Source organism: Sapajus apella, unplaced genomic scaffold (genome assembly GCF_009761245.1).
Source record: "Sapajus apella isolate SASKATOON/1434 unplaced genomic scaffold, GSC_monkey_1.0 scaffold38, whole genome shotgun sequence".
Classification (NCBI taxonomy): Eukaryota; Metazoa; Chordata; class Mammalia; order Primates; family Cebidae; genus Sapajus; species Sapajus apella.
In genome coordinates, this window is record NW_022436978.1 from 14,278,398 (window position 1) to 14,306,334 (window position 27,937).

The 27,937-nt window shown below is 44.1% G+C and overlaps 1 protein-coding gene across 10 annotated transcripts in view; it reads left to right on the forward strand.

Annotated features, from left to right (window-relative positions):
- MASP1 (mannan binding lectin serine peptidase 1) overlaps positions 1–27,937 on the forward strand; it is a 75,433-nt gene that overhangs the window by 22,155 nt on the left and 25,341 nt on the right. For 7 of the 10 annotated variants that reach the window (XR_004275147.1, XM_032298289.1, XM_032298286.1 and 4 more), the window contains exons 3-9: positions 6,666–6,843; positions 8,494–8,625; positions 12,664–12,860; positions 17,256–17,403; positions 18,796–18,914; positions 20,502–20,580; positions 27,156–27,293. Coding sequence is in view for 9 of the 10 variants with exons in the window: in XM_032298289.1 (XP_032154180.1) it covers positions 6,666–6,843; positions 8,494–8,625; positions 12,664–12,860; positions 17,256–17,403; positions 18,796–18,914; positions 20,502–20,580; positions 27,156–27,293 (991 nt within the window). In the remaining variant the exon portion in view is untranslated. Of the gene's footprint in view, positions 1–6,665; positions 6,844–8,493; positions 8,626–12,663; positions 12,861–17,255; positions 17,404–18,795; positions 18,915–20,501; positions 20,581–23,365; positions 24,411–27,155; positions 27,294–27,937 lie in introns of those variants that run through there. The other 3 variants (XM_032298293.1, XM_032298291.1, XM_032298292.1) reach the window with 1 other exon arrangement.

Here is a 27,937-nt window from a genome sequence, read left to right on the forward strand (position 1 = left end):
CATAGAGACCTGAAGCCCAGGGGGCTCTTTTCATTTTGAATTGCCACAGTCATTTCTAGTCCAAACCAATGTGGCTTCCTTAAAATCTTTTGGGGTCTCCCATATAGCCGAATATAGTTCACGCTCCATTAGACAAAAACTTACCCACAGTTCTTTTCAAAATAGGCCTTCCTACTTTGGAGGCAATGTCAGGGTGCTATGGAACAGTGCTTTTAAGATTTTTAGATGCCTTGTGGTCTGGCTGATAGAGTACTAGGTACTGCCTTAAATCTTCTAGGTCTTAACAAATGGTTCTTACAGCCACATAACTGATTTGACATTTACCCTGAAGACATTTTTGCTTTTATAATCTTTTTTTTTTTCTTGAGACAGGGTCTTACTCTGTAATTCAGGCTGGAGTGCAATGGCATGATCTTGGCTCACTGCAACTTCTGCCTCCTCGGTTCAAGCAATTCTTCTGCCTCAGCCTCCTGAGTAGCTGAGACTACAGGCACGTGCCACTATGCCAAGCTAATTTTTGTATTTTTAGTAGAGACAGGCTTTCACCATGTTAGCCAGGCTGGTCTCAAACTCCTGACCTCAGGATCCACCCATCTTGGCCTCCCAAAGTGCTGGGATTCCATACATGAGCAACCCGGCCTTAAAATACTTTACTAGTGGATAGACTATTTTCCAACCCAGCTAGTTCTGGGCCTTCTCTATTTCCTCTAAGTCCTGCTCGCATATTGAAGACTTACTTCTTCCTGATGTTTGTTGCCATGTACAACTAGAAGCGCACACTGACACTTTCAACATGTGTGTAGAGCTCTCCTTTGCCAGCTACACAAGTTCCTTACATACAGTTTTCCCCTTTCCTTCCTTCCTTTCCTTCTTTCCTTTCTTTCTTTACTTCCTTCCTTCCTTCCTTCCTTCTTTTTTCTCTTTTATTTTTGGACAGGGTCTCGCTCTGTCCTCTGTTGCCCAGGCTGGAATGTAGTGGCATGATCATGGTTCACTGCAGCGTCAAACTCCCAAGCTCAAGTGATCCTTCTACCCCAGCCTCTAGGATAGCTGGGACTACAGGCACACACCATGCCACCACACCTGGCTTATTTTTGCATTTTTTGTAGAGACAGGGTCTTGCTATGTTGCCCAGGCTGGTCTTGAACTCTTGGGATCAAGTGATCCTCCCACCTCGCCTCCCAAATTGCTGGGATTATAGGTATGAGGCACCACACCTGGCCCATTACATACGTTTTTCTACCTTCTCAGTTGCCACAGACAAGTTTTGCCAACTGATTCACCCTGCATTACTCAAGTGGTGGTCTGTTTTAGACTCCTATAGCAGTCTCTTCCCTGTTTTTCTGGTGTTTACCTGCTAGCTAATCCCAAAACTGGAGCCACATATTCTAGTGTTTTGTTACTGCAGCATTCTACTTCTGGTATCAATAACTATGTCAGTCAGACTTCAATCAGAAAAGCAAAGTGTTTATAAGTAACATGAGATAATGAATATTTATGGGTATTAGAACTCAAGTAATTGTAGAAGGAGCTGGACAAGTGAAAGTTTAGAATGGGGAGTTAGAGGGTCACAGAAAAGGTCATCAGGCAGTTCTCTTAAAGCCCAGGCATGGGTGAACATGTTGGCATCTGCAAGGGAACCTGATAAGTCAATTCGATGTAAGAGACCAAAGTACAACCATGAAGGGGAGGCTCATGGAAAGAGGTCTCTGAAAAGCTGTTGGTTATAAGCAGCCACCACCTCTGTGGGTTCACCTGCAAGCATTTGGTGATGGGGTGGGCCGCCGTTGGTCCTCAGAGCCAGTAGTTATAAAGAAGAGCTGGGTGCAGAGTAGAGGAACGTGAGAACAAATGAGGATGTATTGGACACATCTACACCTTTATTTCTCTGTATGTGATTACAAAACAACCTTCAGTGAGTAACGCCTATTGCCTTTCAAACTTGCACAAACTCTAATCTGGACAACTCTAATCTGGAATTATACAGAGAAAGAGTCTGGGGAATGCACCTCCCAGATTAACTAAACTGGCAACAGGGTAATCCAACATACCCTCTAAATGTCTGCCTAAAATAAGTCTGAAATGCTCCTCAAGGGCCCTGAGCAGATTTCAGGAAAGCTCCAGGAGATAGCTTGGGAACATTGGTAAACAAAGCCATAAGGCATTTGGGTTATAAGACACCCTTTGTTTATTTGCCTAATGTCTTAAAGGATCACTGGCTACAGAATCAGGATGCTACAATTATGGACCTGGATCCACCCGTCACTAGATTCAATTATGAGATTCTTTCACCACTTACTAGATTAACCAGTCACCTTGCCCGATTTGTTCAAATTATCTGGGCTTCAATTTCCTCATCTATAAAAGGAAAGCAATCCCTCCTGGACTGCTTTCTCCATACATTGCTTTGAGGAGCCAGTCGGTAGCCGTCAATGCATTTGTTAAGCTGATGCAATGAATTTATGGACATGCAGAGAGCAGCCATACATAGCGAGAGTAGCTGTCCTTTTATAGAGTAGCTGTCCTTCCACAGAAATTTGCCCAACCCCTGCTGCACTCCCCTAGTTTTGCCTAAGAGGTTTGTGCTATTCCTGCTGAGGTAGAAAACTCATGGAAACCAAAGCCTCTTGGCTTCTTTTTTTTAGATCTGCCTTCCCAGCTCTCTATCCTCCATCAGAAAGACCCCCTTTCTAATGCCAGGTAATGGGTAATGGGGAGGAGCAATTGGGACTTGAATATCCCAGGCCTTCACTATTTCCTCTGCCTACCTACTCTATGCACCCTCCTACCCTTCATCCATGATTTCTACCTGCCTAAATCCTATTCATGTTTTAGTCTTCAGTTCAAAGATTGTTTTCTTCTTCCCAAATGTTTTCTGATTCCCTTTGGCTGGATGCAATCTTTTCCATTCCTTCAACCTCCAGGGCAGCCCATCTTTCATTGCACTTACCATACCCTGACAATACCCTAACACTTATACCTTTGAGTGCTTATCTTATTCTTCTACTAAATGTCACATTCCTGGAGGCAGAGAACTTGCTTATTGAGCTCAAATAAATAACTTTTTGTATCCTTCACATTAAAGTGTAGACAGAACTTAGCACACACATATTTAGCAAATAGAATTGAAAGAAAACAAATTGAGGACATGCAGCCACATGTTGGTGTCCTAAATAACAATAGTCTGTAACGACATAGTTGTCCACAAGGAGAAATAGAAAAATGAAGAATTTATGACTCTCAGCCACATGGGTCTCTATTATTATGAATGTTTTGTCTTCACTTCATAAGCTCCCTCCATCATATTGACGTGATGACCTCCAAGATGGGACAGTCCAGATAGAAGCTAGGTCTCAATCCCTCTATACTCAGAGGTAAATGATCTTTATAGAACTCCATACCACATAGCAGAGGATGCAAATATTAACCAGTGCCAGTGACCCTTCTGTTTAGGTTATGACTGGAGCTATCACTGAGCCACATCCTCTCTAAGAGACGGTCCATGCACCCGAGATAAGGTTTCAAGACGCCTTTGAGTCAGGAAAGTTGTTTGGCTAAGTGTCTGTGTCATAAGTCATGTACTCTCTGGGTTGGTGGGTTCTTTTCTCTCATCTCAGAATAGTTCCCAAAGGAGAATTGATATCAGAAAATGTGCATGTTATCTCTCCACCCTTGGGCAAGTCACTTCCCCTCTCTTGACCTCTGTTTCCCATAGAAGGAGACAGATTAAAATAGCTCATAAAGGTCTTGCCCAGCTCTGATATTTCAGGAGGCTATTCTGAGCTGCAGGCTGAATTCCCAGGGCCCCAGGCTACTGGCCTTCTCTTCTCTGCTTCTGAAAGGATGTATGGCTCAGATTTTTTCAATGGGCCTCAGCTAGGGCATGCTTCCTGTTCTCTGGGATACTATGGCTCTGCAGATGATGACCATTTATTTGCCATTATGTAAAGGTCCTTCAGCCCAGATGTTACAAGGAGGGAGGCTGTTTATCACAAACCCTAATAGTATCTCCCTAATTCAAATGACCAGTGTGTTCCCTTGAAAATGTCCATGTCCCAGTCACTGTAGAACCCAAGAGGCTTTGGGGATGCCAAGTTACAGAAAGAAGACTGTATAGGTGGAGCTGTTAATGCCTAATGCATGACTATTCATTATTAGCAAGTTCAAGTTTATCAGCAGGCAGTAATCCGTGTGTTAAAACTCTTGCTTACCATCTTCTGGTTGGTTTATATAATATATGAGTGTGATGATTTCTTAGAACTACGTTAGACTATGATGATTACCATGTCAGAATTGGAAAGGAATCTAGAGCTCAGCTAGTTCAAACCCCTGTTTCTACAGGTATACAACTGAGAACTAGAAAGGAGATGAACCAAAATGCAGCATACGGCAGAGTCAGGAACAGGACCCAAAACCTCCGACTGCCAGGTTCCTATATATCATATTACTTCAAAGCAGAGGTCACCAAGATGGTGTACTCTAGTTCATGCAGTTACTCACAGAAGAATCCCTTTCCCAGGCCTTCATTCCAAATCTACTTAGCCTTTTTTTTATTAAGTTCTAGCAAGAGAAGTTTAACTGGTTTCTAATTCACAACATATTAAAAATAAGCAGACAGGAAAGTATAGTTAATAGGCTGATAAAAAGACAGGAAATAAAACACTGTGTAATGAAGACTTCAAGAATTTCAAGGCTTTATAGTCTGGCAATGTTTAACACCGGTCAAGCAACATTACACAGCTCAATATTCCCAAGATTATCACTTTCATGTAGTATCACAATGGTTGACATTCATAACAATGTGCCTGGATCACCAAGAAAGGGTTAGCATGTTTCATTTGAGAAAGTAAGTACTTCTTTACTTTTAAAAAAAAAAAAAAAAAAAGTGTTACACCAAAAAAGAAAACTTTTAATTATAGTTAGGTAAACCTTTGGCTACCTGGAAAACTGAGTCAGACAAATAACACAACAGCTGGGAGGTTCAAGGAAGTGACATTTCAGCTGTGTGCAGATAGGCACACTCTACAGTAACAAGACTGGTGTGAGTTCAGCTGGTATCCGCAGAGAAGAGGAATAAATAGCAAAGCCATGATCTCATCTTCTGTTTACACTTCAGTTCCCAAAGTTAGTGATTAATTGTACTTGTGTTTTGTTGCCAGGGCAAATTGTTTTTCTTTAAAACTCCCACTTATTTTAAATAAATAAACCATTAGTTTCAAAACAGAAGTGTCAAATGTCAAGATATTTCTGACATGCTAAGCTAATGAACAAAACAATGAATTCATTAGAAGCTACTAGAGATAGGCGGCCTTTGAGAACGTTTCTTTAATGATTTTGAAAGGCAGAAGGAATCATTCTTGGTAAGAGATTTTTTTCATGCATCTTGGCTAAAATATCAGTCCAGAGATTGCAAACACAAATAAAACTTAAGGATTGGGTTAGGTATACGATAACAGAGTAGATACGTCAAGAACTCATACTTCAATAAATATACCAACCAGCTATTATACAAAGCTTCCAAAGCTCCTGTCTCACATGAAATCAGCTTTAGGCCACCAGTTTAGCATCTCCGCTTGGATCTCTAAATTTGCACAGGGCCTCTGATTCTTCCAAAGAATGAAATTCTTTTAGCAAACAGGCATTTTTTTTCTTTTTGCATCCAAGCCTTAACACAAACGTGTACACACAGAGATACACACTCAAACTATTTTTGGATGATTCCAATAAATAGTTACTATATTAAGACTGCCTATTAAACGTTAGTTTTTGTTACATGACTTTCCTGCTTAAAACTTTTCAGTGTCTTCTACTTACAGAATTAATGGCATTCAAGGTCAACCATAATTTACTTTCCACGTATCCTTCCAAGTACATCTCCTCCTGCAATCCCCACAGACTCCCTGGCTACTCACTGTTCATGGAATGAGGCTTGTACTTTCAGTTCTTATAAACAAATGTTTATTGGATAACTACTATGTGCCAGGTCCTATTCCGTGCACTGAAGACACATCTATAAAAAAAAATAAAGTTCTTCTCTCCTGTAGCTTATGTTCTAATGGGGATTGCTCGCCTGCTTTGAGTGTTTATGAAGTGCTTCTGCTTGTATGAATGCACTTGTCACACTGTATAATACCTGCTTGTGTTGTGTTCCTCAATCTCAACACTGCTGTCCTGTGCCCAGCGCTGTGTCCGGCTCATCTCTCGTCACCCCCATCTCATGCTTTGCTCAGCAGTAGGCACATACTGGATACTCAATGAATGACTTGTATATACAGTTTCCATTCTTTGGAAATGTGGTAAGTTCCTGTTGCACATAGAATCTGCCTGCAAGGTTATCTAACTTTTTAAAACTTTCACATTGAGTTATTTTTAATAAATAAGTCACTTGGTTATTGACAGGAAGAACAAATGTCAAGTTACATCTAATGGAACAAAATAAGATGAATGAAACTGATCAGATGTTCACATTGACTTAACCTGTAATGCTTGTTTTCTCAAGTTTCAGAATCTCTAATCTCCTTTCTTTGGGTTTCTCAGGCTGAGTAGCCTACCCTTGGGTGGCCCCTTCCTTTTCTTTCTGAAGATCAGGAAAGAAACTTAACTGATGAGAAGCTTATCAAACTGAGAAACTGCTCATCTTGTTCCCTTTCTCTTTGACTTCAAAGGTAGAAACTGAAGACCAGGTGTTGGCAACGTTCTGTGGCAGGGAGACCACAGACACAGAGCAGACTCCCGGCAAGGAGGTGGTCCTCTCTCCTGGTTCCTTCATGTCCATCACTTTCCGGTCAGATTTCTCCAATGAGGAGCGATTCACAGGCTTTGATGCCCACTACATGGCTGTGGGTAAGTTGGAGAACTGGTTCACCCTCAGGTCTCTCTCTCTCTCTCTCTGAAGGTGAAAACTGCCATGTGCCTTCTCCTTTACATTGAAAATCTGTATATGCACCACATAGAGTCTACCATTAATGTCTTACTGCATTTGCTCTATCACGTGTCTATCCATCTATCTATCCTCTATCCATCCAGCAACTCATCTTTCACAAGGTGTTTTAAAGGAAATTGCAGACATCAGTACACTTCTTTCTAAATAATTCAGCATGCATATTATTTTGCTAGAGTTCAATATTTGTTCACAGTATTTTTTCTTTTAGTGTAAAATTGACATACAATTAAAAGCACAAAACTCATGTATACATTTGTTGAATTTTGAAAAATCTATATTTGTGTGTAGCCCAAACCTCTAACAAGACATTGAACTTAACCACCAGCCCAGAGGGTTCCTTTTTGCCTCTGCCCAGTCAACCTCTGTTCCCACTTCCCTCAGAGGAAACAACTGTTTTGATTTTTTCTGCTACAGATTAGTTCTTGCCTCTTCTAAAACTTCATTTAAATGAACACACACAGAATATATTTCAGGGGTGAGGATTCTTTTACTCAGCATAATGTTTTTGAGATTCATTCATGTGTTGCATGCATCAGTAATTTGCTCCTTTTCCTAGCAGAGTAATTTTCCATTGTATGAACATACTAAAGTATGTTTACTCATTCTCTCATTGACGGCTACCTGGAATCTACCCATTTTTTGGCTCTCACTAATAAAGTTTTTACGAACCTTCTTGTACATGTCTTTTTGCAAACATATGTTTTCAATTCTATTGGATAAATATATAAGAGTAGAATTGCTGTGTCATAGGAGAGGTGTATGTTTAGTTTTATGAGACATTGCCAGACCTGTTCCAAAGCAAGTGTACCATTTTTTATCTGTCCACCAATGTATGAGAGCCCTGGCTGCACCACATCTGCACCAACATTAGATGTTGTGAGTTTTTTAAAATTTTAACCACTCTGATAAGTATGTAGTTGTACTTCATTGTGGTTTAAATTGCATTCCCTTGATGACCAGCAGTGTTAGACATCTTTTCATGTGCTTCTTGGCCACTCATTTATCACTTTTAGGGAAATGTAAATTCAAATGCCTAGTACAGGGCAGAAAGAAAGGAAGAGATAGCATGAGGTAGAAGTTAAGAGCACAAGCTGTAGCCAGTTTATCTGAATTTAAATCCTGGGTCTGCCATTTACTATCTGTGTGACTCTAGGGTCTCTAATGCCTCTATGTCTCCATTTCATCCTCCATAGAATGTGAATAATAACAGAATGCGCAGTAACAAATGTGTCATGCCTCCTGAGGTTGCTGTCTCACACAGAGTTATTATTATAACTGTGAGAGGATAGTGGTACTGCCAGCAGTCAGGTTGCCTGGGTTTCAACTTGGCTCTTTGTGACCTTGGGTAACTTGCCTAACCTCTCTGAGTTCTAGCTTCCTAGTTTGTAAAGTGAAGATAATGGCTACCTCTGGGCTGTATGTGAGGATTCAATGAGAGAATGCATGAACCTCGAAACATAGTGAGGGGCCCATATGAAGGGCTCTGTAAATGCTGACTGTAGTCTTCATCATCATGCATGTGTTGATGGAGAGGCTTCACCTCCCTACAGATGTGGACGAGTGCAAGGAGAGGGAGGACGAGGAGCTGTCCTGTGACCACTACTGCCACAACTACATTGGTGGCTACTACTGCTCCTGCCGCTTTGGCTACATCCTCCACACAGACAACAGGACCTGCCGAGGTACAGCCGACCAATGATGCTATGCCTTGCCCTTATATGCCACATCCTTAATAATGTTAGATGAGACTCAGAGAAAGACAGATATGCAGTAGGAACAGGTAAAAATGAAGTCAGTGATGCACCTCAGATACCACATGGATGAAGATGCAGAAATGCCCACCAGCAATCTGGAAACCTGACCTTGGCTTATCAAAGGAGAGAAGCTCTAGACTATTTGGCCATCTTTGTTCCTCCGCCTCCCGGGTTCAAGTGATTCTCCTGCCTCAGCCTCCCGAGTCGCTGGGATTACAGGCATGCACCACCACGCCTGACTAATTTTGTATCTTTAGTAGAGACGGGATTTCTCCATGTTGGTCAGGCTGGTCTCAAACTCTCAACCTCAGGTTCCCAAAGTGCTGGGATTACAGGCGTGAGCTACCGCGACTGGCCGGCCATCTTTCTTTCCAAGCAGCATTTTTACTATATAGGTTGCTTTTTCCTATTGTAGGTAATTGGGTTGGTCAATTTAGGGGAAAAGCTGGGTTTCCCAGTTCTTTCTCTTTGAGCCATGAACTATGCCTTACCCAGCAACTCCTTTTCTCTTATTTTCCATGGCCCCTAATTTCCTCTGCAACAGAGAGACCTCTCCAAAGGAAAGAAGAGAGAGAGGAAAGAGGCAAACAGAGATAGCCAGAAAACTTCCCATTCCTTCTCTCTATCTTTGTTTTCATCTCTCATCAACACACCGGCGATGCTGTAGTCTCGTGCTTACAGAGGGATGGAGAAATGCAGGGGTTTAGCCACTTTCTAGGAGGAGCTCTTGGGCAAGTGGGGTAATTGCCATGTAAGCAAATGGTGGACTGTCCTATGGTCTCTATTTTAATGTTAATGTTCCCATTACATTTATATAATGAAAGTATGGGACATAGCACAGTCAGACCTGCACAGGCAAACACTTCCCAGAGATGTGACCCTTGACAGAGATGACAGAGTAAGGAGAAGAAGGGCCTTCCAGGCAGAGAGAACAGCTTCTGCAAACAGTCAGCGGTGTGATAGAACTTGCAGTGTTTCAGGGCAGAGCCAGTAGATTAGTGTGGTTCAGGATAAGCGTCTATGCTTGAGATCTTACTTGGAAGAGGGCAGGTCTGGAGACAAAAGTTTTTTTTCTTCCTCCTTCTAAAGCTGCTATTTGCTTCTGAATAAAACCCCATAGAACATATCAGTATAAAGCAATCAAAAATCAAAAGAACAGGCACAGGCAGAGTTTTCTTAAAGAGTATTATGTTTTCTATTGTTTTTATTCACTCAAGTTTTTATTTAGTATCTACTATGTGTTGAGTACAGTCAGGGCCAAGAATGCTCAGGGTGGAGCAAGCATTTTCACTCATTTTCTTCATTTTCACCCGTCACCAGGAGGAGCCTTTTTAAATATCATTTTCCTGATAGTTCCATGAAATTTTTCCACAGATAGACCGTATATCTGTTTATGTACCGTATATCCATCTGTGTGTTGTGCATTTAAAAAGTAAGACCTTCCCCACCAAGACGGAATTTTAGCTTTCTTGAGGGCAAGATCACCCCCATGAGAAAGCTTGGGGTAAAAAATGAAAACAGATGGGAACTCAGGAGACTTCTATCTTAACCTTGTTCTGCAACTCACAGCTGTGAAACTTAAGTTAGTCCTACCCCCTTTTTCTAAACCACAGTTTTCTCATTCACTAATAAGCAGAATGAACAGGAGCTTAGAAACATTAACACCTCAAAGCTAGGATGAGCTGGCCCAAGGGTAAAGGCCCAGTGACAAAGTTTCCTTAGCAGGGCTAAAGTCATGCCTAGCTTCCCAGGACAGTGGACTCCTGGTTGCAGTAAATGCAGTGGTGAACAAAGCATAATTCCTGAACTCATAGAACTTACAGTCTAGTGGGAGCAAGAAAATCAACATAAAGTTAGGGAGTTTTTAAAAGAAAATATTTAGACAAATTAAATTTAACAGAGTTTCCCTGAGCAAAGAACCATTTGAGAATCATCCCCTCCACCCACCCCACCACCACCAGAATATGTGGAGAGCAGCTCCAGCAGATGTTGGATAATGTTTATGGGAAGTAGAAGGAAAATGATGTATATCACGTGGAAGTCAGGTACAGAAACAGCCAAATTACTTACAGCTTATATTTGCCTTGTTTGAACGTAGTTTGAACAGAAGGCCACCTGTGACTGGCCAAAACTCTGTGATTGATACTGTCGACTTAAAAATCAAGACTACAAATCTGTAAGTTTAGAAAAAGAGAGGAGATTTTATTTCTTATAAAGGGTTACAGCAGGTGGCCATCCTCAGAGTCTGGGAAGCACAGCCTCCAGCCAAGATCAGAACCAGGCACTTAAAAGGGGGAGGAGTTGAGTTAGGAGCTACATGCTGAACAGTTTGGCTAAACATTCATATTCAACAGGCCACAGGAGGAGCTATGAATATTCATGAGAGTGGTCCTGGCACATACATATTGAACAAATATGCATGTCACAAATGACCCATGTTCACTTTGGGATGGAGACTTCACATTAAATGTATTACGGTCAAAAAATATTTTCAGGACAGGAGGCATTCAAGTGTGCAGCTTCTGTAAACTGGCAAGAATCAATCCATGGTCAGAAGTCTCTTATCAGGAGAAAGTGACTGAAATCAGTCTCTTGTCCATTCAAAGCTATAGTTATGGTTGGTGGAACACGGTGGCAGGCAGTCAGTCAGTCAGCATCTGGCGGAGCTGAAAATTATTTTCATGTCACTTATCTCAAGCCCAGTGCTTGTTGTTTAGCTGCTGGAGAAAAAGAAAAACTTCATTGCACTGTAAGAACATAGTTTATGCTTTCGGTGCAGGGATACATGGCTTAACCCTTGCCTGGCATGGCCTTAGGTCTTTCATAATTCATAATTTGGTATTTTATTGCCAAAAGAGGCCTGTTTTCTCAGTCTCATGATCTCTGGTTTAACATTAATGCTGGTCAATTGTTGTGTCCAAACTGCAAAGAAGAGAGGATATACAAGGAGTATCTAACCTACCATTCCATCACGGCCAGAAATTCCATTTTAAGGTTTTTCTGGAGATCCTTTTGCCACGGGGGGCCCATTAGGTCACTGGAGGGCTTGGGATTTTATTTTTAGTTTACAGTAAAAGAATAGTTTACAGTCTATTTAAAAATCCAGTTAGGTTATAGTTCACCATGTATGCAGAACGCTTCAGGCTGAATTTAAAACGTATAAGGAGGCCACGCACGGTGGCTCACACCTATAATGTCAGCACTTTGGGAGGCTAAGGCAGGTGGATAACTTGAGTCTAGGAATTTGAAATCAGCCTGGGCAACATAGCAAGACCCTATCTCTACAAAAACTACAAATATCAGCTGGGTGTGGTGGCACGTGCCTGTGTTCCCAGATATTCAGGAAGCTGAGGTGGAAGGATTGACTTGAGCCCAGGAGGCGGAGGTTGCAGTGGGTCGAGACGGCACCACTGCACTCCAACCTAGGCGATAGAGTGAGGTCCTATCTCGATAAAATAAAATAAGTAAGAAGGAAGCTTTGGGCTACATTTAATTGAACAGAGTGAATAGCACTACAAATAAAAACAAAACAAAGAAGGGCTAGAAAGTGAGGGTGTGTGCGAAGGGCCTATGGGAGATGAGGGATCTCCTGAAGTTCTGGGTGGAGGGACGGCAGGATCACAGAGGTCCAGACATCCCCCTGACCACTCCATCTCTAAACGTTTCCCTCTCATATTCCTCTCCCTGACCCGTATTCCAGAGGATCTGATGAGAAGGATCATTACAGGGTACACAACCCTGAGAGGCAATTAGAAAATCTGTTATCGAGCCTCAACTCTGTAAATTACTAAACATGCAACCTTTAATAAATCATTTCCCTTCATTTTTTCCATCTGTAAAATGGAGATGCCAGTACCTTCCCTGTCTACTGCTTGGGACCACTGGGAATATCATATAGTAACAGATAAGCAAGGCTTGCTATGGCGTGGTTGCGATGTGCCATTTTCTCTGCTGTGTTTCCAACAGTGGAGTGCAGTGACAACCTCTTCACCCAAAGGACTGGGGTGATCACCAGCCCTGACTTCCCAAACCCTTACCCCAAGAGCTCTGAATGCCTCTATACCATCAAGCTGGAAGAGGGTTTCATGGTCAGCCTGCAGTTCGAGGACATTTTTGACATTGAAGACCATCCTGACGTGTCCTGCCCTTATGACTACATTAAGGTGAGCCTGTAATGAACACTTGTCCTAGAGATGCTGGAAAATCTTCGCTGAGTTGAGGAAATTGATATTCTGGAACCTTCACCTTCTTCTCCCAGGATAGAGAGCCAAGCAGCTAGTTTCTCAAAAAGCCATTATTTAAAATAACACCTATCATCTTAGTTAGATCTATTCCAGGGATCTCTGATCTGAAACTATCACCCTGGCCACTAGGGTGGCTTGAGGAGGAGAGCTGTAGGGTCAAAATCTGCATTTTATTTTTTTAAATTACTATTATTATTATTTTGAGACTGATTCTCACTTTGTCACCCAGGCTGGAGTGCTTACTACAGCATACTACAACCTCCACTTCCCAGGTTCAAGGGGTTATCTGCCTCAGCCTCCCGAATAGCTGGAATTCCAGGCACCTGCCAACATGCCCAGCAGATTTTTGTATGTTTAGTAGAGACAGGGTTTCACTATCTTGGCCAGGCTGGTCTTGAACTCCTGACCTCATGATCCACCCACCTCGACTTCCCAAAGTGCTGGGATTACAGGCGTGAGCCACCGCACCTGGCAAATATGCATTTTAGAAAGGTCTCTTGTGGGCATTGCCAGCCCCGTGGACATCCATGCCATGCAGTCGCATAGGGCCCTGTGCTCAGAGGGGCCTCATGCTTGGTTTAATAAACATATGAAATTAGTTTTTCTTCTCTTTATTTTTTTAACCTATTACCAAATTTTTAATTTGAAATTTTTAATTCATTTTAAATAAGGGGCTCCGTATTTTCATTTTGCCCCAGACCGCACAAATTTTGCTGCTGGGCCTGCTTGCAGGAAGAGGCTATGTGAAAGGCAAATAAAGAGGGAAGAAATACCACAGGCAAATAACTACTCAATTTCTGGTTATTTCAATATTATAATTAAGATGCAACGGCAGCCTGAATTTGAGCCATGGCTGGGATAATGGGGGAGATATTTTTAAGATATGTGGAAAGTAAAACCAGTGATTCTTACAGAGTGATCAGTCAAAGCATCCAAGTAGAGCTAAATATTAGGGTCTATCTCAGAAGAGACACTGAGCTGGGGATAATGATGGGAGCCATCAAATGTGTAACAAGGTGCTGATTTAAACCATGGACATGGCAGGATGTCCTAGAAAAAAAAAAATGGAAGCTAGAACACAATAAATTATGATACCTAGATGGAGGCGGAGAAACCCACAAAAGAGGACAGAAAGGGCCAGAAAATGAGACTGCCAAAAAGAAAGCTGTCAACAGTGAGAGAGGCAGAAAAGCCTGAGGGGACACAAAAGAAAACTCTGGAACCTAGAGCCTGACCTGTCCCCTACTTGGATACAGAGGCTAAGAAGCAGCTTGGCTGGAGGTGGAGTATCAGGAAGTATAGACCATGGGTTTTCTATTTTGCTGTTTTAGCAAACTACCACAAACATAACAGCTTAAAACAATCCCAATTTCTTATCCCAGCATTGTGTCGCTCAGAAGTCCCGGTGGGCATAATTGGGATTCTTTGTTTAGGGTCTCATGAAACTGAAATCCAGGTGTTAGCTAGTGGAGCTCTTATCTAGAGGCTCTGGAGAAGAATCAGCTTCATAGATCATTTAGGTTGTTGGCAGAATTCAGTTCCTTCCAGATATAACACTAAAATCTCCCTCTTCTTCCTGGCTGTTGGCCAGTGGTGGCTCTCAGCTCTAGAAGCTGCATTCAGATCCTTTCACATTGCCCCTTGTCATCAGAAACAGTCCCTTCCATCAAATTCCTGTCACACTTCAAATCTCCCTGACTTCTGCCACTGCTGCCAGCCAGAGGAAACTGTGTTGAATGGGTTCATGTGATTGGGTTAAGTCCATCCAGATACTCTTCTTAACTTTGGGTCAGCTAATGAATAACTTTAATACATCTGCAAAATCCCTTTTGCCTTTAATATAACATCACCACAAAGTAACACCAGGAGTGAAGGTCAAGGGGGCCACCCCAGAATTCTGCCAGGTGTCCCAGGAACTACACCTGGGAGCCTCACTCAAGCATGCAACCTCTTGGGCTTCATTTGTTTCCCCCTCTCCTCAATAAGGACAACAAGACAAAGATGTCACTTGGGATTGTAGAAGTCACCGAACGATAGGTAAGGAGTCATGGTGAAGATGGGAGAAAAGTGGGTTAAAGACATAAAAAATAACCAGGACTGGGAGGTGGGGAATCCGGATCAGATGATAGAGCCTATTGCCATCTCTCCTCCACTGTCCCCAACCCCCCACAAACGCATCACCTGCCACCTGCCTCCTGCTCAACTGCAAAACTTCCAATTGTTTTTTTTTTTTTTCTTCTTCCACTCTTGCCCTACACAATCTATTCTCCCACAGCATAGAGGGTAATCTTTATAAAAGCTAGATTCAATCAAGTTTGTATTTGAAATTAAACCTAAATTTGTCAACACAGTGTAACCTTTTTCTGTTTTCCAGCCTCATGCCATGGCACACCCACTGCCCAGCCAGCATGGCTTCCTGCCTGTTCCTAACACTAGGCAAACTCTTTCCCACCTTTGGCCTTGATTTTACATTTGCAGTTTTCTCTACCTAGAAAGTGTTCTTCCCTTCTCTTCAAACAGGCTCATACTCATCCTACATATCTGAGATCCCCACTACTACCTCAGAAAGGCCTTTCTGGATCACCTAATTAAAATTGTTATATATTATATTGCCATTATAGAAATGATTACTTCTGGCTGGGCACGATGGCTCACGCCTGTAATCCCAGCACTCTGGGAGGGCGAGGCAGATGGATCACCTGAGGTTGGGAGTTCGAGACCAGCCTGACCAACATGGAGAAACCCTGTCTCTACTTAAAATACAAAAATTAGCTGGGTGTGGTGACGCATGCCTGTAATCCCAGCTACTCGGGAGGCTGAGGCAGGAGAATCATTTGAACCCAGGAGGCAGAGGTTGCAGTGAGCTGAGATTGCACTATTGCACTCCAGCGTGGGCAACAAGAGTGAAATCTCCGTTTTAAAAAGAAAGAAAGAAAAATAAAGAGAAAGAAAGAAGGAAAGAAAGAGAAAAAAAGAAAAAGAAAGAAAATAAAGAAGGAAAGGAAGGAATAAGGAAGGAAGGAAGGAAGGAAGGAAGGAAGGAAGGAAGGAAGGAAGGAGAGCAAAAGTGATTATTTCTATAGGTTACATAGACTTTACTACATAAATTATAAACATATGGCATATATTTCTATTACATATGCATATCATCCTGCTTATTTTTATAACCCTTATGACAGCCTATAATTCTTTTGTTTATTATTTATTGTTAGTCTCCCCCAACTATAGACTGAAGGTTCTTTGAGATCTTCTCTGCTTTATGCACCAGACAGTGCTCTGCCCTTCTCTGAGCCACAATATGTTCATCTCTAAGCAGAGGATTTTTTTTTTAATTTTACTTTAAGTTCTGGGATACATGTGCAGAACGTGCAGGTTTGTTACAGAGGTATACATGTGCCATGGTGGTTTGCCGCACCCATCAACCCATCATCTAGTTGTTTTTTGGTTTTTTTGTTTTTTTGAGACTGAGTCTCGCTCTGTCACCCAGGCTGGAGTGCAGCGGCATGATCTGGGCTCGCTGTAACTTCCACCTCCCAGGTTCAAGCGATTCTCCTGCCTCAGCCTCTTGAGTAGCTGGGATTACAGGCGTGCACCACTATACCTGACTAATTTTTGTATTTTTAGTAGACACAGGGTTTCACCAAGTTGGCCAGGATGGTCTCCATCTCTTGACCTTGTGATCCCATCTTGGCCTCCCAAAGTGCTGGATTACAGGCATGAGCCACCACACCCTGCCTGTCATCTAGGTTTTAAGCCTCACATGCATTAGGTATTTGTCCTGATGCTTGCTTCCCACCCACTGACAGGCCTCAGTATGTGATGTTCCCCTCCCTGTGTCCATGTGTTTTCATTGTCCAACTCCCACTTTGGAGTGAGGACATGTGGTGTTTGGTTTTCCGTTCCTGCATTAGTTTACTGAGAATGATGGCTTCCAGGTTCATCCATCTCCCTGCAAAGAACATGAACTCATCCTTTTACGGCTGCATAGTATTCCATGGTGTGTATGTACCACATCAATGCTAGTCTATCACTGATGGACATTTGAGTTGGTTTCATGCCTTTGCTATTATAAATAGTTAAGCAGAAGATTATTAACCTGCCTTGTCCACGTCAAGAGCCATTGTAAACTATAAATGAGAGAGTGGAGATGAAAGCATTTGGTGACTGGTCAGGCTCATTAAAAACCTAAGTGAATACCAAGGATTCATGTGGAAGTTTCCAGAAAACCCAGAGTGCAGTGGCGAGGTACTGCCTGCAGTGGCCATGTTGGCTGCTCAGATGGAACCCGCTCTTTATCTCTCTCATATTTTGCAGGTCAAAGTTGGTCCAAAAGTTTGGGGGCCATTCTGTGGAGAGAAAGCCCCAGAACCCATCAACACCCAGAGCCACCGCGTCCTGATCCTGTTCCATAGCGACAACTCGGGCGAGAACCGGGGCTGGAGGCTCTCATACAGGGCTGCAGGTAACCTCTTCCCTCCCAGGTCACACTGAGCTGCTGTGCTTGGCCTTTGCAGAGGCAGTGGCTGAGGGAGGAGGGGGGCAGGCTTGGATCTCCTCTGGGGACCTGATGGAACTCCCAGTTGAACAGCTGGGGACCAAGGCACGTGATCTCTCCTGACTCAGCTTTCCGTGTATAAAATGAGGGCAAGGGCAACAATAATGTCAGGTGGACAAGACTGGTGGCTTTCAAAACATGTACTTCAGTATCACATAGAAAGATTAAAGAAAAAGAAATCTTGTTTCCTGAACTCTACCCCTCACAGTGATTCAGTAGACTTGGGGAGGGCAATTTCAGCTCCAACCTTCTCCAAATCTAGGGCTAGAATTTGGATATGGGCCTGGAGCCCAGAATGTTTCATTATGGTGCTTTGTCTCCTTGTGGGCCCCCCTATCAGCAAAGCCCCTGGGTCTCATGCCCCTGTCCCTCGAGTCAGCCAGTCCTGGCCCAAACCTTGATCGAGCCACCTGACCTGCAGAACTGGCCTGTAGGAATTCAAGGAGGGAGAGGGTGAACATCAGTGACAAAAGATCTCATCTGGGCATGACCAATTCAGTTCATAGACTGAAACCCTGGCCCAGCCTGCATTATCACATACACTGCTCAGACTGAGGAGAGCAGAGACAATATTAACAAAGGAGAGTTTGTCTCTGAAAAAGTGTCAGGGATAGGCCCAGGCCTGAAGAGCCTGTCAGATTTAGCCTTTCGAAGAGAGGACTCAGAGGCCTATGATCACAGTCTCTCTAGTGCTTTGAAGAAGGGTCTTGGGAAGAAAGAGCAATTTGGGTCATCCTTAATGGCCCAAGAAGACAAATGAGTAAAAATTACAGGGGCGTGAATTTCAGCTAAGTAGGAAAACAGTGTTCATGTACTTAGCAGAGTCCATTACTGAAAGGTACAGGTTAGGGAGGCATTGAGCTCTCTGTCACTGTGTCCCTAAGCCGCCATGCTTAGCCCTCCCAGGGGTGGTGGTTGAGGGAGGAGGGATGCAGGTTTGGACCTGGTGGGGCTCCCAGCTGAGCAGTATGTTTGGTGTCTACTGCAGAGGATATTGTAAGAGAAGCATCAGACAAGGATTGGATTTAATGACGTTTAACATTCCTTCCAACCTGAGTTTTAATGAAATCATCTGGCCAACCATTTCATTCTGCAAATAAGGACATGGTGGTCCAAGTTGGAAACTGTCCTATTCACAGTTCCAGAATTAGTCTCTTGCAGGGCCTGGCAGATCCACGCCTCCAATACCCAGTTTCATATTGTATTCACCTTCATCAGGCCTTGCTTTCTAGGGACTGGCCCTTTAAGGCAAGACTTCTCATTTTCTCACCTGCTGTTCTTTCATTTGCTCCCCACCAGGAAATGAGTGCCCCGAGCTGCGGCCTCCTGTCCATGGGAAACTCGAGCCCTCCCAAGCCAAGTATTCCTTCAAAGACCAAGTGCTCGTCAGCTGTGACACAGGCTACAAAGTGCTGAAGGTGCAGAGCCCTGCCTGGGAAAGGGGAGTGACTAGCCCACAGAAAATCTCCCCACCTGCACCCTCCCCAGTGCAGATGGGCTGCCAGCACTGGTCATAGTTCCAGCACAGAATTTCCTAGCTGCCCATCAACTTCTCAAATGTTCCGGAAATTCCAAAGCGTGTGTCCCAGACATTCTCACACTCTGAAAATGGCACAAAAGTTTGTTCCCCCCCACTCCAGTCAGAGCATGAGTTGGTTTGAATTTTAAAAATATGGGCCAGGCGCAGTGGCTCATGCCTGTAATCCCATCACTTTGGGAGGCCAAGGTGGGCAGAATCACAAGGTCAAGAGATTGAGACCATCCTGGCCAACATGGTGAAACCCCTTCTCTGCTAAAAATACAAAAATTAGCCAGGTGTCATGGTGTGCACCTGTAGTCCCATACTCAGGAGGCTGAGGCAGGAGAATTGCTTGAACCCAGGAGGTGGAGGTTGCAGTGAGCTGAGATCACACCACTGCACTCCAACCTGGTGACAGAGTGAGACTCTGTCTCAAAAAAATAAATACATAAAAATATGGATTCATACAGCTCTATAATCAAGGCTGAGAACTGTAAACAAAGTTCACCGGGCTTATAGGGTGGAGTAGAATGGGATACAAGAAAAGGAAGCAGACATTTTAAAAGTAGTAGATGGGGCCGGGCGTTGTGGCTCCCAGCAGTTTGGGAGGCCAAGGCAAGTGGATCACCTTAGCTCAGGAGTTTGAGACCAGCCTGGCCAATATGGCGAAACCCCATCTCTACTAAAAAATACAAAAAATAGCTAGGTGCACCTGTAATCCCAGCTACTCGGGAGGCTGAGGCAGGAGAATCACTTGAATCCAGGAAATGGAGGATGCAGTGAGCTGAGATCGCACCATTGCACTCCAGCCTAGGTGACAAGAGCAAAACTCCATCTCAGGAAAAAAAAAAAGTAACGGATGGGTTCCCCTCATTCTCCCACCGCCTGAAGCAGTAGTTCTAGGAATCACATGGTTAGCTTTAAAAAAAAAAATCACCTCTCAGCTCTCACTTGAGATTAGTTAAAGCAGACTTTTTGGGGCTGGGACCAGTGATTGGTGCAGCCAAGCCAGAAGACCACTGATTTCAAGGAATAGTTCTCAGAGAGGGGTCCTTGGTCTCAGCATCATAGGGGACTTGTTGGAAATGCAAATGCTGGGGTAGGCCAGCCCCACTGAATCAGAAACTCTGGGGGAGAAGCCCCCCAGCCCGTGTTTTAGCAAGCCTTCTAGGATATGCTGACCACTTGCCCTAGCTTGAGAGCCACTGCTCTGAAAAGGGAGTCAATGCTGCAGCTTTCCCTTCATACATAGTTGCCCAAAACCCTTCTTACACACAGCCCTCGCCCCTCTCTGGAGTATGAAAAGGGAACATGAACTCAGCATGTATATTTCCCCTACCTTCAAGCTTGCCTTTGGAGGCCCCTGGGTGGAAAATCTCAATCGAGGACAAGCATATGTGGAACTTGAGTTGATTTTGCCAGGAAACAACCTCTGACACCACCCCCACCTCCTTCTTCCCACTCCCTTCTTCCTGTCTCTTTCCAGGATAATGTGGAGATGGACACATTCCAGATTGAGTGTCTGAAGGATGGGACGTGGAGTAACAAGATTCCCACCTGTAAAAGTAAGAAAGCCTAATGGGTTATTATAAAGATACTGAGCTCCCCAACACTGGGGGATACGGGCAGAGCATGCAAGGGTGAAAGCATGGCAGGAGCACTCTGAGGGGGATGGGAGCAGGAATTTAACAGACACACAAGGGTTAGGGACAAAAGAGTATCAATGCTCCTTTTGGCAATCAGACATTAGGATCCCAAAAGAAACTTCTTGTGGTCCCCAGTTTACTCTGTTAAATACCAATTTTACTTCAGGCTAATAGAAGGGTTGCCAGACTTACTAAAGGAATAGCGTGTGTCCAGGCTTGAAACCAGCTTTGGCAATTGCTAATTCAGGAAACTAGTTTGGTGCTGGTGCCCAGAGCTGAGTGACCTTGCTAGTCTTCACGTGGCCATGAGCCATATCCCCTATGTCTTCTGAGACAGCTCAAGATTTAGGGCTGTGTGGGAAGGGCTGTGGGGTCAGCATAGCAGGCCTGCATGAAGCAGAGGATACAGCTCTTCACTGGCTCCTGGGACCCAGAGTTCTTGCCTTGGCCCTGCCCCTAACCAACTCTGTGACTGTGAATAAGACACTTTGCCTCAACTATAAATTAAGGAGTTTGGACTAGGTTTATATTTTATAATATGTGCCCCTTGGTTTTAAAATAATGTAGTCTATATAAATCATCTACTGAGCTTTGTAAAAATACAAGCTTCCAACCACTTCACCTCACCACCACCCCCTGCAACCACCCCTCAGCACTTAGGTGATTTCAATGAAAGACTTATAAAGACCACAGTTTTAGAAACTTATCTATGGCCAACATTGATGAGAGGCAGCACAGTGACAGAAATAGTCAGGGAAGGAAGGGAGAGAGAAGAGGGAATTTGCTTTACAATGGAGAGGGGAGGTCAAGAATTAGAGCCTGGCACGGTGGCTCATGTCTGTAATCCCAGCACTGTGGGAGGCAGAGGTGGGTGGATCACTTGAGGTCCCGAGTTCCAGACCAGCATGGCCAACATGGTGAAATCCTGTCTCTACTAAAAATATAAAAATTAGCTGTGTGTGGTGGTGCACACCTGTAATCCCAGTTACTCGGGGGGCTAAGGCAGAATTGCATGAACCCGGGAGGTGGAGTGAGCCAAGATTGTGCCATTGCACTCGCTCCAGCCTGGGTGACAGAGCAAGACTTTCTTTTCCCCGCCCCCCCATTTATTTATTTTATTGCATTTTAGGTTTTGGAAGACTTTCATCTCAAAAAAAAAAAAATCAAAAAATCTAGAATTGGAGTTGGTCCCACCCATCTTCCTTTCATTATTTCATGCAAACTGGAGCGCTGTCCTCTCCCTTTCTCCTACATGGCCTTGATTCAGTAGGCAGACAAATGTCCTTCCATTGTCCCAAGGGGGACATTCCCTTAAGGCAAACCTAGGCAGAACTTTGAAGTGAAATATGCTTGTTCTTAATTTTTCCTTTCGTATGATGTGGCTGGAGTCAGAGCCTACTGTGGGGAAAGAGGGGTCATTTTATGGCTTTAACAAAATGTTTCAAAAAATGTTGACTGGATGCCTGTGCAGAGTTCCATGGGGAAGTCAGATGGAAAAGACAAGGGCCAGCCACAGAGGAACTCAAGTGCTGGTGGCCACAGCCACCACCTCCCCCAGTCTGAGGCTCTAGGTGCAGTGCTGCGTGAAAGCCTTGTAAGCAAAGCACTGCAGAACAAAGCAAGGGCCATGTTGAAGGAGAAGGTAAAGGAGGATATGGGGTGTCTGGGACAGAATCAGACTTTGGAGTCAGGAAGTTCTAGATTCAAATGCAGATTCTACCAACTGAGAGTCCCTAACTGATGTATTCAGACTCTTTTAGCCTCAGTTTCCTGCCCTCAAGATTGGTCTGGGGATTAACTGGGTTAATATACACACTATACCCATGGAGGGCCAGAAACGTGCAAAAGATCAGCAAACTCCTCCTCCCCCAACCCAATCCCCTTACTGGGAAGAGGTTTTGTTTCTCTCATTCATGTTTTTGGAAAGTAGGAAACATTAATAATGTTTCCTTGATTAATATTTTTCCCTGACTTGTGTTAGCATACAACAGAACACCCTGTCATTTTTTAGTAAAGCGAAATTGTTTCTCTCCCTGTTATTACTCTATTCTCCCAAAATAGGCTGGATTAAGACTATTAGAATTCCCATTCAGGCATACCCAGCATCTTTTCTTACTCAGTAAGTATTTATTGAGTATCTCTCTGTACCAGGCACTGTGCTAGGTCGTAGGGCAAAGGCATAGACAGGACTGAGGAGTTGAGAGTCCCCAGGGATTGCGGGGTACAGGGTTGGAAACAGACGAGGTGTGCACTCGGTGGTAAAGAAATGTGCGCTAGAAAAGAGGCTGGAAATTATGGGTTGTTGTTCTGGCCCTGCCTCCACCTTGCTGTGGTGACCCCCGGACACGTCCTGTTCTATTCTGAATGCTGTCAAGTGAGGGTTTGAACCAGATGCATGCAAAGCTCCCTCCAGGGACAGATTTTTATAATCCTCATGAGCCAGGATGTATGACTCTGCAAATTCTCAGAATGATACAAATTCCACAGTCCCAAACTGTTCTTCACACTGGCTGTACCTAAACTATGCATTCTTAATCAATTCTGGTGGAGTGATTTCTGTATTTCCTGCATAAACTGTTTCTGCTTTGCTTGCTAATTTCTCTCTCTCTCTCTCTCTCTCTCTCTCTCTCGCTCTCGCTCTTCCTCTCTCTGCTTCCTTCCTCTGTATCTCTTGATCTTTCTTTGATCTTCACTATGGTGGCAGAAAACGAAATCGATCTGGAGAGCCAACTCAAGTCAGAGCGAGTGACAGAGTGAATGACGGGACCACACACAAAGCAGACACCCAGAAATGGATCACTCCCAAGACCCCCGAGGCCCAGAGCTGCACCTCCCTTCCCACCAAACAACACTCCCGTGCCCCTTTCAGTGTGGATTAGAATGAGTGCTGAACAAGGCAACATGATCTCAGCAGTTGAAGCTGCTACGTGTGTGAAAACAAATTCTCCACTTGAGGGTTTTCCCGTCATTCAAACACTGCTCCAGAAAATAATGAAAAAAAGATATGGGATTTATTTTAGCACCTCTGAGTGGATCGTACTTTTCTCAAAGGAAAAAAAAATGCCTTTGGTCCTAGAGACACAAGATTTAATATAAAATCATGTGGCCTCAGGCTGACCAGATCAGAGTGGTTTCTAATCCATTCTACATTTCAAGTTTAAATGAGCCGGACTGTCTGTGACTTTATGAATCTGAAAGTGTCACCTGTTGCTATTTTCTTAGCCACCATTAGTAGGTAAAGCAAATAATAACTCACATAGTGTGGATTTTTGAGGATCTGAATGTTTTCTCATTCACGAAAGTATCCCTTTTACCCCTACCTAGTGTGGGGCTGAAATGTCATCATTAGAACTTCTTTCCTCTGGGGCTTACAAGTTCTATGTTTCTTAAAATTTGCCAATTAAAAATTTTAAAAAGATAGGTATCACACTTGAAAACAGTGGTCCCAACTCTGTGCCATGGGATATCACAGGTCTTAACCAGTGATAGAGAAAGGGCTGGGGAGTGGCAGCAGGAATGTCTGCTTCCATCTGAACATCTGGACACACATGTCAGAGAACCTTTGCATTAAATGGACTGCCCGATCTATTTGGTGATTAAATGGCTATGTGGTGAGGGCACAACCCTGGGCAGTCTGGAGCCTGAGGTGCCATTCTTGGCTAGAGGCACCACCGAAAGAAGAGATGGACTGTCTGCTAAAGGCAAGCGTCAGCTGAATAAATGTCTTTAAACCTACAAAGTATTAACAGCCATCACAGTACCATACAGGGAGTCAGAATTTAAGAGGAAGCTTTGATATATATCCAAATAATTGTCATAGCTTTGATGCGGGCAGCATGACATACATGCCATCAAAGAAACATTAGTGAAGAGTTCCAGAACAAGGAAGCAGCCCTGCCCAGTGAGCATTAGAAAGGCTTTCAAGAGGAAGGAGTGTTTCATCAAGGCCTCCAGGGTGGCCAGAGCATGGACACAGGGTGCCCCAGGCAGCAGGGATGACACCAGCCTCCTCTTGAGAGCAGGAGGCAGCAGGGGGGCACACTGAAGGAGCTGGTGTTTGGAGGGTAGGTGCACCAAGGGGAGAAAAGAAGATGAGGCCAGGAAGGGCGCTAGAGCCCAGCCCCCCAGGCCTGAGTGCCAGGGTTAGCTGACTGTGCATCATTCTCTAGGAAGCCCCCCAGTACAGCATGTCACACTTGGAACTGCAGGTCAAGAAAGGTGTGTCTGGAGGAAAATAAGTGTCAACTAGTAATTACCATGGAGATGGGGTGTCGGGTGGTACCGCCAAGACCACGGGAAAGAGAAGGGTGTTTTGATTCCAGAGTGTGGAATTGGCCAGAGAGAACTTTAGAGAAAAGGATAAAACCCTTCCTAAAGCAAAGAACATGACCAGCGGAGGAAGCAGGGTCTAGTATGTCCTGATTTTGCCAGCCAGAGCTGCTCAAGGGGAAGTCACTTCCAGGTCCCGGAGAGACAAGGCTTTTTCCCTGCCACTGTGGACTTGGGAAGAAATGCAGCCCTCCACACTGACACAACCCTCTATGCGCCACTATTTATCACCTCTCTACCTAGTTGTCGGGCCAGCTGTATCAGTGGGCAAAGTTGCTTCTCTGAAGTGACGTGAAAGTAGGTCCTCCACCCAGAAAATATCTGTCCCCCAGCGTCAGCCACATAACAGGCTCCTAGGGGCCCGACCATCTAGCCACCCTAAGTTCAACCCTGGAATTCCCGAACTAGGTGGTCAGGTCCTGAGACCACTTTGACAAGATGAGCTGCTGGAGCAAAGTTAAGGGAGATGAGTAAAACCAATACCTAGGTACCAGGTCAATGGCATTTTCTAAAAACAGAGGCAAAGTCTGCTTTAGCAGAAAATAAATTGAAAACTGTTTATAGTATTTACATAATAAATATGATTGCCTCATTATCCTAGTGTTGAGCTGCAAACAGTTACCTCACAGAGTAGAAGGGCGTCTCTACTTTTGGATGATCAAAACAAATGGAGATGATTTGTCCGGCGTGACTGGATTGCAAGCCAGGGCAAAACCAGTTGTCTTGGCTTGCCTTCCTTGTGGATAAAATTTACCTACATTTATGCCCTTCCTTCATATTTTCCTCCAACCTGGAGGGCCTTGGAATTATTTATGTTTTGAATGGACTCTCTAATCCAAAAGAGATGAATCTGGAGTCCTAAAGTTAAAATCACAATGTCTAAATACCACCCAGAGGTAAATTATCCCTCACTATTTCCCAAAATGACCAGGTAAAATTCAGGAGGGTATGGAACTTTGGAAATTTTACCAAGGCTCTGGAAATTCTGACAATTGATGTCCACCATTAGCCAGCTAATATCTAGAACAGGTCATTTAACTGGAAAACAGACCCTTAGGCACTATTAGTTCCATTTACTAAAACAGCACTGGATTTGAGGTCAAATCTAGCTCTCACACTGTGGCAGTGATTTGCTATATGACCTTATACGAGTCAAGTCTCCTCTGCAGACTCATAGATAAAATTAAAGAGGACATTCTAGATTGCCTACTTCAGGTTTCTTTCCAGCAGTGAAATTCTGTGATTCGTCTATGATTCTTCAACTCTGGAGTTGCTGTTATACCTACGATTAGGATTTCCTTAGGAATGAAAATATTAACAAATTTGGGTCCAGAGCCTCTGATGTGGCCGTGAAAAGGTGCCGACTGTCAGCTGACTCACACTGGACTCCATCAGAGCTATGACTCCCCTAATACTGAGCTGGACTGGAAAGCTCCCCAAAAACCACCTCTGAGGAACAGGCATCTTTAGTCATGTCCTGTACTAGGACTTCAGCCAGCTCCAATGCCCAGCCATCAACATTTCATTACAGAAAATAAACAGGGGAAGACTGAAAGCTGATCTGCCTCTAACCCTGCCTCCTGTCTTCTATGGCCAAGCAAGCTGCCTATAGAGAGGCAGCAGGTTGGGGCTGTGTACTCATACAGGAGCTGGGTTTTTTGTTTTTTTGTGCCAAACTCTAATGCGGGCGCATTAGCTGCCCTCAGCCTGTGGTTGGGACAAGAAGAACAAAAGATTATTTGGTTTATGTCAACTAGAATTTTCTCACTAAGCCAAGGGTTTCATGCTAGGGCACAAGAGGCAGAGAGGATTGCCCAATAAAACTAGAAGTCAAAGAAAGGGGCCCTGGTGGGGAAGAGACCAGAGTCTGCTTATATCTCCATAGATCTTCCCCTACCCAAAATGGACACTGGCCAGGTAAGTTGACCACACAGTAGTACCATAATGTATGGGAGAGACTGCAAAAGCAGGACCACTGGTAGATTCACGGGTTGTACACCGCACATCCCAGGGGCACCACTCAGAGGCGTTATAATCTTGCTTTCTGGAATTGTGTGCAATACACAATCTGTACATTTGCATGAGACTGATCCATCAGATAAAAGGATCCATCCAAAAGAGGATGAGCAAAAAGCAGTTGAGGGATCTCACTTCTTCTCTCTCAGTTGTAGACTGTAGAACCCCGGGGGAGCTGGAACACGGGCTGGTCACCTTCTCCACAAGGAACAACCTCACCACATACAAGTCTGAGATCAAATACTCCTGCCAGGAGCCTTATTACAAGATGCTCAACAATATCACAGGTAAGCCCTCCATGCTAAGCCATCCTACATCCATCTCACACTCTCGGGAACTCATGGTTGGGCTGGGGGCTGAGATAGCTCTGAAAGGAATCACTGCTCATGCACGTGTAGAGCCTGATAAGGTGAAACGTGTCACTCACGCATCTTCTCATCAGGTTCTCACTTTCCATGAGCTTGTGTTACCGTATCCATATAGAGAGGCAGAAACAGTCTCAAGACCAAAACCTAGGCTTTTGTTTGTTTGTTTTAACTTTAAATCCAGCATTGATTTACTAATGAGTTGTTGGTGGGAGCATGAAGGAATCACAAATTCACACAACTAAGGGAAGATACAAGACTCTAAAGGAAGCTTGGAATCTCCCAAGTTAAACTCCTTCCTGTGGTCTGAGGCTGAGCCGGGGTTTCTAATAAATGGCCAGTATTGCTACTTCACCCAGTATCTGCCTTGGCTTCTGGGTGAGGGTAACATCTCACCAGGCCAGACCCATTCAGCAGGTAGGGGTCCTTCCTTCAAAGACCTGTTTCCCTGAGAAGGACAGGGTCCATGCAGGGTTGGGGAGTGAGACGCAGATCCTCTGCCTCCCCAGGTCGCCCAGCATATGCCCTGACCATAGTTCAAGCGCAGCCACCGCAGTCTCTGTCCA